This window comes from Protomyctophum parallelum (genome assembly GCF_964188405.1).
Source record: "Protomyctophum parallelum genome assembly, chromosome: 7".
Classification (NCBI taxonomy): Eukaryota; Metazoa; Chordata; class Actinopteri; order Myctophiformes; family Myctophidae; genus Protomyctophum; species Protomyctophum parallelum.
In genome coordinates, this window is record NC_139705.1 from 6667042 (window position 1) to 6678060 (window position 11019).

Consider the following 11019-nt stretch of genomic DNA (forward strand, 5'->3'; position numbering starts at 1 on the left):
CACCGACCCGACGATGCCTACGACGCACGGTCGTCGGACCAAGACCCGTACTGCCACAGCGGCCCTGCCGCGGACCGCAGGAGCGTTTGGACGGACCATGGCCGGCCCAGCCTAGCAGCCGATGCTATGGGTGAGCATTGGGTCAACAATGAGGCCGTCATCCTCGAGAAATTCGACGGCACCAATCCCAGGTCCTACCGACGCTTCGGCGACGATATGAGGTACTCCGACGATCAACAGTGCCAAGTAAGGAGGCCGGGTGGAGGGGTCATGCTCAAAGTGGTTCGCGTCACTCTCAGCAACGGGGCCAAGACGCACACCACCTATGCCCTCCTGGCAGACGGCTCGCAGCGGACGATCCTCATGCCCGGAGCCGCGAAACAGCTGGGTCTTGACGGTAATGAGGAGAGATTCAGCTACCAAACGATAGACAAAAGTAAGTGGGTGGAAGGCAGATCAGTGTCCCTCCAAGTGAGGGCGGGATCAGGAACTGGGCCGGAATACCAACTACAGCAAGTCTTCACCCCCCACAGCGACACCTTCCAACTCGACCGCGTGGACTACGGCGTGAAGGAGAATCAGGAAAGGTACGCGCATCTGAAGCACCTGGATCTGGAGGAGATTAAAGGCGTCCGCCCGCAACTCCTGCTGGGGTCAGACCACTGCAACCTGATCATGCCAGTGGAACCGGTCATACAAGGCCCGGAAGGAACCCCCGTAGGCGTGAAGACGGTCTTCGGGTGGTGCCTACAGGGACCTTCAGCCCTACTGAAGCAGTCCGAGGCTGCCCGACATTATTACACGGCGGCCCCCCCTCCTGACGCAGAGTTCTACAGCAATGTGGAATGACTGTGGAAGATAGACGTACTCCCGTACAAGAGCCGGAAGCTCGTCACGAGGTCGAAGGAGGACAACGAGGCCATCAACATGCTTGAAGAGAACCATCCGAGTAGAGGTCGACGGTGTCCTGAGATACGCGACCCCACTGCTGTGGAGGAAATCGTACACCCACCCACGTGTCACGAAAGAAGCAGTCCTCAACCTCCTGCGCCACACCGAGGCCCGCTTGGGGAAGGAGGTTCAGAGAGCGTCCAGTCGCGATATGCAGCGACATAAAAGGGATGTTCCACCAAGTGCGGCTCCTCCCAGAGGATAGACCATTAACTAGGTTCCTATGGAGAGACCTGGACGTCAAGGAACCACCCACGGTGTACGAGTGGCAGGTGCTCCCATTCGGGACCGCCTGCTCCCCGTGCTGTACCACGTACGCGCTTCAGACCCACGTGCACAAGCACACCGAAGAAGGGAGCGACGCCCGAGCCTCCATAGATCAGTGCTTCTACGTAGACAACTGGCTGCAGAGCTTCTCCACAGAAAGCGAAGCTAAGAGGAGCGTGGACAATCTCTACGCGCCCCTCCTGCAAGGTGGATTCGAGCTACGCGAGTGGGCGAGCAACACCCCCAACAAGCACTTCCCGGAAGCATCACTGTCCAAAAACAGTGAATTGTGGTTCCGATCCGGAAGAACGTACCCTGGGCTTGCTGTGGCTATGCGCCTCGGACGTACTGAGGTACAAACAAAAGCCAGGAGAGCCCATGGTACCCACCATGAGAAATATCTACAAGGTATTGGCGCGACAATACGACCCCCTGGGCTTCATTATTCCATACACCACTAGGGCGAAGATGGTGGTGAGAGAGCTGTGGAACAAACCAGATCGGCTCTGGGACGACCCCAACCTGCCAAGCGAGCTGCTCCAAGCCTGGCGAAGTTGGGAGGGCGAGCTCGCACACCTCCCTGAAATCGTGTTGCCTAGGTGCTACGCGGGGTACACAGATGGTCGTGACCCTGTAGGACACAGCATCCACGTGTTCTGCGACGCCTCGGAGATGGCGTACGGAGCGGTAGCGTACCTACGCACAGAAGACTACCATGGGAAGTTTCACACATCCTTCCTGGCGGCGCGCTCCAGGATCGCCCCCAAGAAACAACTAACGATACCCAGGCTGGAACTGTGTGCAGCCCTCGCTGGGGCCCAGCTAGCCACAACACTTAAGAACTCAAATCCAAGATGGCCCCCCTACAAGTCGACTTCGTGTTCAACCCACCAGGGGCCCCACACTTCGGGGGCGCCTGGGAGAGGGAGGTGAGGTCCGTCAAAACTATACTCCGAGTGATCCTGGGTGCACAAACTGTGCCCGAGGAGGTACTGGCAACAGCGCTGATCGAGATTGAGGCTATCCTGAACTCCAGGCCCCTAGGTTATGTGTCCTCGGACGCAGCAGACCCGGACCCGGTGACGCCGAACCATCTCCTCATGGGCAGGTCCGACGCCTCGACGCCGCAGGTCATCTACCCCGATGCCGAACTGCTTAGCCGCCGGAGGTGGCGACACCCCCAAATCCTGGCCGACCAATTCTGGCGCCGATTTGTTCGCTTCTACCTGCCCAACCTACAGCCGCGTCAGAAATGGCTAGCGGAGAGAGAGAACCTCATCAAAGGGGCCCACGTCCTGGTGATGGACCCGCAGCTCCCGAGAGCGTACTGGCAGATGGGCAAAGTAACAGAGGTAATACCAGGCTAAGATGGCCGCGTAAGAACGGCCGTAGTGCAGCTGGGGGGCCGGACATGCACGCTGACTAATCCAGCTCCCGGAGCTGCCGGACACAGCCACAATGGTCAGGGAGAACGAATAGTGAAGCCCACAGCCTCACTAAGGGGGAGTGTTACGAAGGAACGTAGTGCCTCTCTGACATCACAACCAGGACGTCAGGAGTGACATCACTCTCGACATCCCAACACCATAAATACAGACGCCTACGCAGGTTTTAGACGGAACGAAGTAAGAAGAACCCAGATCACGTAGCACACCTTGGATACCATATCAAGATCTCGCTACTGACCCCTGCGCTCAAAGACGATAGGTTATCCAGTCCCTATCTCTTCGGCATCCCACCAGGCCATACCTAGGCCTCGGTCACATGATGACATTTCTAGAATAGCTAGGGTTGCTAGGGTTCAAGTAGATAAATGTGTGCAATTCATCACCTCAACAACACAGAGAACATCAGGAGAAGCTCATTGTGTCATAAATGAAATACCACATACAACCAGGGTTGTATTTTTGAGCACACATATTCCAGGTAACACAGCATCACTAAGTAGCATATATACAACACCTTGGAAAAAAAGGAAAAGGATTGTCCAATATTCTCCTAATTACAGTATAACAGCTGTGATAAATTATTATTGTTGTTGCTGCAGACTGTGGTGTCCAATTACTTCCTTGACCAAATAATCCCCACGGCCCTCTTGTAATGGAGTTGGGACTGCAGCAAACAAGCTGCTAGTCTGTCTGGAACATTCATCCACCATGTACTGGCTCTATTTGGTATAAACATAGGCTACTTAGTGCCACGGTGGCAATTAACACATTAGCAGTTTTCTTTAGTCCCACATATTTATGGAAGGTATGCTCAGTCCTTCATATTCACCCATATGTTTGGAGACTAATTATAATTCCTTACACTTTAGACAGTTATTTAATATTTTCTGTAATGTAACGGTGCATCAAGGACTCCAGTCCATGCATGAAATCCACAAAGTCCACGCATGGAATGGCTAATAAACAATGATGGTCTCCCTATTCACTAGGAGTTGACTTGCCTAGGCTAGCACACCAAAACCAGGGATGTGTATTAACCGTCTTCCTGCCATTGCCGAAGCCCTTCGGCAATCAAAGCCTCAATTTGATAATACACCTTGCTGCCATTGCCGTAGCCCTTCGGCAATTATACTTTTATAGTGCATATGATCGATCGAGCCATAATGCTACTCACGTTAGCCGGTTAGCTAGCAGTGTTGTTAGCACTGCAATGGATCGTTCAGATTAGATCGCGGTCGCCATAAGAATCCATTCTATCCGTTTCTTTCAATCGCCTGTATCTCCTATTCCTTGTCCCAGATGGCATTTTTGGTCAAACCAGCGTTTCTTTGACGGCACAGAGCCGACGTTGTGCAGTGCTATATGTACCGGCATTGATTCGATTATGTAAACAAAGGTTGTCTTGGCAACGTAAAGCTGGCAGGGATAAGCTCACTTCCGGTTGAGGCAAAATGTGGCTTTTCAAAATAAGAGCTCAAATTAAAAGAATGCTGGCATGAATTAGGTCCTAATTTCTCAATAAATGGCAGCAGTAAAAGGGTTAACAAACGTGTTTACAAATTTGAATGATATTGAATCAAGCAATTCAAGTTCTGTGACTGGGCGGTGCAAACAAAACTCTGAGTAAAAGTGAAAATAAGCTACAGAAAATATCCAATCTACATGTAGGGATGTGTAAATGTGTCCAGTAGTCATATTTATCATTCTCAAACCATGCAGTGAATAATTGACCACTTACTCGGGTAAACGAAATGCAGATTCTGCATACTGTCAAGCTCCTATGTGCCAAAAACTGACAGTGTGGAATGGATAAGCAGATGGCTAAGCAATGGATAAGCAGATTTAACATCTGAAGTAATTGACCAGGTGTTCTTCTCTGCAGTGAAGTTCAACTGCACAGCTGAGAAGTGATTACAAGGCTGTGGCAAATCAGTAAGTAAGTACTAAATTTATCTCATGTGATCATGATGGATCTGATCACATGACTTGGAAGGATTAGACCCTTCCCAACCCAGGAGTCAAATATCAAAACATTTGTGCTTGTAACTCTCTACTTACTGGTCTCCTGGCATGTGCACTTAAGCACTTAATGTAAATTGTAATCCGTCTGATTTTGACATCCTGATTGGCCAAGAACGTCCACCCTAAATGTACCTGACAATAACACAATAACACTAGTCAAAAACTAACAAGCCACTTCATATGCGCTCTGGAGTCACATATGCCACCATGGCAGAAACGGTACATTATTTAGTATTTTAAAACCAAATGTCAGATGCCAGAGGGTTATAATAAGACCAATAACCCTTAACAGTAGCTCATACAAAGTTCATGCTTGACTACAAAGTCCTTCATATAACATTTTTTCCTCGACACACTTTTTGCCACTACTGTCCCGCAAATCAACATACTGTATATGCTGGCCCACCATAACCTATTCTGACCGGGCACCCATTTTGGTGTCAGCATCATGTTATGCTTTAGCTATTTAAAAATAGCAGATCTACAAGCTCATATCGCGCCACCGAGTGGCGCGATACGAGCTTGTAGGTCTGCTATTTTTGAAAAATCGAAGAGCGACTGACATTTTTAGAATCTGATCTCAGGTCAGAATGGGTTCATCAGGACCAGTGTGTGTCCGGCGGAAACCTCGTGTGAATCTGATCTCGGGTCAGAATGGGTTAAATATGAGATCAACAAGCTCACAACACATCCTGGTGGTAGGCCGACCCATTGTGCTGCACACTGTAATGCTAGACGGTATCTACTCACCAGGGGAACTTTTGTGTACACACACACACAAACCTTTTTTTCCAACTTGATTTATTCAGCTCATCTTTGATGAAATCTTCCCTCTTGCATTTAATCTCAATTATCTATTTGTGGAGAACTGTGTCTTGAAATCCAATATAGAGGGGAAAATTAATGCTGTTATAATGTAACATATTAAACAAGCCTTATTCAAGTACGTAAGTCGCTAATACCCTTTTTTTTATCAGCCATTAGCTGCATGAAACCCCACACTATAACTTATTATGTTATTATTTTGTACTATACAGATGTGACCCTTTATGGTAAACTAACATTTGTATAATCAGCAATGCTTGTTTATGAGATGAATTATAATTGAGCCATCATTATCTTGAGGCCAATTGTGATTGTGATGACAACAGGTTGGCCAGCATTAAACCCATTCTGAACGGGAACCCATTTTGGTGTCAGCATCATGTCATGCTTTAGCTATTGAAAAATAGCAGATCTACAAGCTCATAGCGCGCCACCGAGTGGCGCGCTACGAGCTTGTAGGTCTGCTATTTTTGAAAAATCGAAGAACGACTGACATTTTTTTAGAATCTGATCTCAGGTCAGAATGGGTTCATCAGACCAGTGTGTGTCCAGTGGACACCTCGTATGAATCTGATCTCAGGTCAGAATGACTTAAGGCACGTTCCTCTGGCTGGTTCTGCTGACTGGCCACCAGCCTACATTTTAGACATTTAATGTCTCCTGACAGCCACAGTGGGAGAGATGGATGTCCAGATGTGTCTAATGGTGTATGCATGCATCTCTTCATACACACAGCAAAGTGGTCATTTACTCTGCAAGCATTAAGGGTCAGGTCTTTATGCTGTAGCAATTCTATGAACATGCTTTCACTGTGCAATCTTTCCACTTAAAACTCATTCAGGTCACATTTGTCAGTGTCTATGCCCCAGACACAAGCTTTCCCTATTACATTGGATGGTACTTCAGGATAAGATATTATGCTGATAATGTTTTGGAAATTGTAATGACCTAGGGGCACGTGGGCAATGAAGATTATGAATATCCAAATCTACGCGCCATTTAGCCTTTGGTGTACATTCGCTGCGGCCAATATTGTGCTGTGTGAATGTAAAATTAGGTTTATATGAAAAATAAATTATGACATGTTGCTAAAGGAAATTACTGTAATACCTTTTTTCTGATCATGATTTTTACCACATATTTACCTTTGGTGCCTATAGCTGGCGTACCAAAGGGCCACTATAGAGTGTCGCAGTCCCGCCCCCCCCCCTCGAGAGACCCGGAAAAGAAATCCTGTTCAATCCATTTTCCTCATAGACTTTTAAGAAAGTATTTATTTAAAGACGTTTATGCCGCGGACTAAGCCAACTCTTGTCGTGACAAATCATGACAATGAACACAATGTTTTGGGCCAAACAAAGAATTAGAAAGTAGAAAAAAAACGGCACTTTTTTGTTGTTTTTCTTCTTTGAATTATTTGTTTGGTCCAAAATATTGTGTTTGTTGCATAGACTGTAAAAAATATGGACAAAGCGTTCCCCGGGTCTAACATGAACGTAAAATGAAGCCTGAAATCCCTTGCATTCGAAGGCCCAATCCCAATCCACTCCCTTGCTGACTCAATGAGCCCTCACTGACTTAGCTGCGCGTTCATGTGAAGTCTGCGAGGGCTTGAGGGATGTGCCATTTGAAATCGGTAAGTCAGTGAGGGCTCAGCCCCGCCCCTTTATGTGCCCTTTGCCAAAGTCAGCGTCGATGCTGACTTTGGCAAAGAAATTACCCACAGTTCATAGCGTTACCAGTGGAATGAGGGGGATCCTCGGAACGTCAATCATTTAGGTATGCAAATTAGTTATGTATCGCGATTAGAATGTCAACAAACACAATAGTGCTTTCTCACTGTTCTCAAAAGGAGACGGAATGGAAGGATATAGCCATATAGGCTATATATTTAATAACAATAATAATAATAAGGGAAACATGATGAGAAATTACTAATGAGCAAAGTAAAAGAATATGGAAATGAAATGTATAATGAATATTATTATATATGAATATTACAACTCATATCACACAGGAAAGTGTATTTATTAAACTAATAATAAAACGATCAGCTTAAATACTAAAATAGACATGATAGACATGTATAGGCCAAGCATGTAGGTAGGCACTGGCTAGGACACTTTTTATAAAATGATGCAAAGCGTCATGAATGGCGGACTCATCTTCAAAGTGCTGTCCCATTTCTTTCACAACAATTTGGAGCCCTTGCAGCCTCTCACCCTCAAGCACTTACAGCTGACGTCATTAAAGTCAATGAGGGTCCAGGGCTCAGGGCTTGAGGGAGGCAATTGGGATTGGGCCTAATGCACTGTAAGTCGGCATCTTTCTAGATCCGTTTTAGCCCAGCTGGCCATTGGCTGCCCAGACAACGAGGCGGGACTTCCCCCCTTCTTCTCCGTTGGTTTTTATTTTGACTCGAGTGGGAGGGGAATCCCGATCATAGACTGTAACGGTAGCCACGCCCCTCAGAACATGCGCGACTTTATGGTCATTTTTTAAATAAATGGGACCATAATTTTCCAAAAAGAATATTATGACATGAGACATTAGAAACTAGTGACTGGAAGCAGAAAGTATTCATGACCATGTTTATTAAGGTAATACAGTCTAGGTGAAGTTGGGCCAAAATACATGGGCCTCTATGGAGCTATGGGGCTTTTTGGGTCCAGTCCAGCGCCACAACAGGCCATTATATGAACTACCGATTTCAAATGAGGCTTCACGAAATATCTGGCTGACTGCCCCCCTGTTTGTTGTCATGATTTGTCAGGATGCCAGTTGGCTTTGTACGACGCTTAAAAGGTCTTTGAATAAATACTCTATGAAATGTCTATGGGAAAAATGCATTGGGATTCATTTCCTGGGCCTGGCGTCGCCATGAAAGGCGGTGGGACTGCGACGCTCTATTGAACGATTTAAGCCTATTCCATTACTGTTCTTTCTTTGTCGATAATCTCACTCTTGCATTATGTACAATGACCTTGAATACCTTGCAGTGCACACTGGAACCTTTATCCTTTCTTATGCAATACACAAACACACAGTTCTTTTAGCTCCAAGGAATGTTAAACCTCGGAATGTCCCAACAACATTATTGTGTTTTTCATTGGTATTGTCAGCATTCCTCTGTGAAAGAGGGATTCAACTTTTCCCTGGAAAGGAGCTTAAAATAAATGTTTAGTCTTCTAAATGATTGAACATCACCTGTTGCTTTTAGTGCTCAGGAAATAATACAATGGGTTATCGAACATTGACAGCATTCTGTCATCCAATATATCATGTCCCCTAATTCATTTAATAATACATTTATATGTTTTCATATATTCACCTTGTGAATTTATTTGACCAACGGGTGACATGGAGTGATTGATTGCTTTAATGTTCTTAACGACGTGTGGTTAATGCACTGTATCGTGTGTAGATGTAAACACATCACATTGAGGCAGGCAAGGCTGAATAGTGGAAAAAGAACAGAAATAGAAGATAGTTTCACAAGTCCACATGTGAGAGAAACCTTTTCACAAAAACCTCTCGATGCGCACCACGACAACTCTGGCCAGCCTGGAGATCCAGCGGTTCGCGTGCGTGTTGCGGTGGGACGTGGTTTCGACAAAGCCCAACCTCTGGTAGAGGGCGTTCGCCGCCGTCTGCGACGAGCTGGTGTCCACCACGAGCCTCTTGTAGCCTCGCTCCTTGCAGAAGTCCAGCGCCTTCTGCATCAGCCGGAGGCCCAGGCCGTTGCGGCGGCAGGCGAAGTCCACGGCCATGTAGACCAGCTCGCCGTAGCAGCACTCGTCCCCGTCGTCCAGGTCGATCCCTCCGATCACTCCGCCGTTCGTCGACCAGTCGTCGATCGACCTCTCTTCGCCGCTCCTCTCCTCCTGTTTGCCCGTCACCGCGACCATGCCGACCACCTTGGGCCGCCCGTCGTCCACTTCCTCCGCCGACGCCGACGCCGCCGCCACCGCCACCCACAGGTAATTATCCGGGTTGTCCAGGTAGTGGGCCTGGATGTCGGCCATGTCCGCGCTCAGCCGCCGGAACATGTAGCACTCGTAGACCTCGTGGCAGCAGTAGTAGATGAGGCCGGCCCACGCGCCGAAGAACAGCAGGGCCTGGAGGTAGGAGCTGCCTCCCAGCACGTAGCCGGCCATGGCGATGCTCAGGGCCACGCCCACGTGGTCCGGGTGGCTCATGGCCTTGAAGAAGGCCGGGTAGACGTGCTCCAGGATCCCGTTGCGGAAGAGCGCGATGACCTCGTGCTGGTCCGAGGGCGCGTACTCCCTGATGGAGTACTGAGCTGTGTGATTGAGAGAGGGGTATAGAGAGAGAGGGGGGTGGGGGGGGGGTCGATGAGATTAAGCTGATTGTTTTTGCATGGACAATCCTGGTGGATTTCACAATGGGCTCACATGGTGTGCCGAGGAAATTAGTAAATGAATGTCCCCTTTTTAGAAAAATCTTACCCTTTTCATTTTTGTATTCAAAACGCCAAGAGAAAAATTGCAGAATTTAACTATGCGTGATACATTTTCATTTGATGCGTATTAGTATTAGTCTGGCAATTCCAGGCTAGTAATTTGTAGGCTAATGAAACACAGTATAGACAGAAAAAATGTCCTGACTCCTGAGACTACCAACTTTGGATTTAATATGGCAATTTGAATGCACACTATAGCCAGCTTGTTAACCACTTAAACACTCTAGACATAAAGTAAACTTGGCTGTGTACTTAGCTTTTTTCCATCTACACCAAATTTCGTCGTACAAAAAGATAGCCGCTGATCTACAAGCTTGCAATGGCTACACAACTTGTTGTTTTGAGCTTGTAGATCTGCTAATTTTGGTTGATGTTCCCCCCAGAATATGGATGCAGGGGTTCAAATGGTTAGTACAGAGCTTATGATCTAATGAAATGAAACGACTCGAGGAATAGAACTTACTTTTCTGATCCATGTTGAGTCCGTTTCCTCCTCTGCTGTTCACTCTCTCCACTTGATGCCGTGCAATTCTTCCTCCTCACTTTCTCACAGGCTGAACTGAAGCCACAGGTCGTGGTAATCACCCGTTTACAAATAGGATTGAACTCTGGGCATGCTCTCCTTCTTCGAGCACACGCACGAGCGCGCGCACGCGCGTGCACACACACACACACACACACACACACACACACACACACACACACACACACACACTGCATTAATGGTTGACATACTGTATAGTACGGTATATAATGTATACTCTTTCCACATTGAGCCATTGAGGAAACAACACAACTTTTGGGGTCTGTGAGTTCTTGTCTGTGTAATTTGGAGGGAGTCTAAATTGTCATCTTAAAAATGTTTAGTCCAAGCTGCGGCCTAGCAGCGGCGTACCCCACACAGCTTTTAAGTTGCTTGATTCAGTATTTTGATATTTGATATAAATGTTATCCCTTCCTTTACAAACCCTTTGTAACAACAAACTCCATTTTAACCATGGTAGATTCATAGTAAACACCCGT

General features: G+C 47.2%; 1 protein-coding gene across 1 annotated transcript; it reads right to left on the reverse strand.

The window, feature by feature from the left end:
* Positions 1-9034: 9034 nt before the first annotated feature.
* Positions 9035-10528, reverse strand: LOC310861443 (putative N-acetyltransferase family 8 member 5; the record flags this gene model as incomplete). The annotated part of the gene is made up of 2 exons (XM_083768874.1): positions 10460-10528; positions 9035-9816 (listed from the first exon to the last, which is right to left on the reverse strand). The coding sequence occupies exons 1-2, from the start codon at positions 10470-10472 to the stop codon at positions 9035-9037; spliced, it is 795 nt and encodes a 264-aa protein (XP_083625000.1). The 5' UTR covers positions 10473-10528.
* Between the last annotated feature and the right edge of the window lie 491 nt (positions 10529-11019).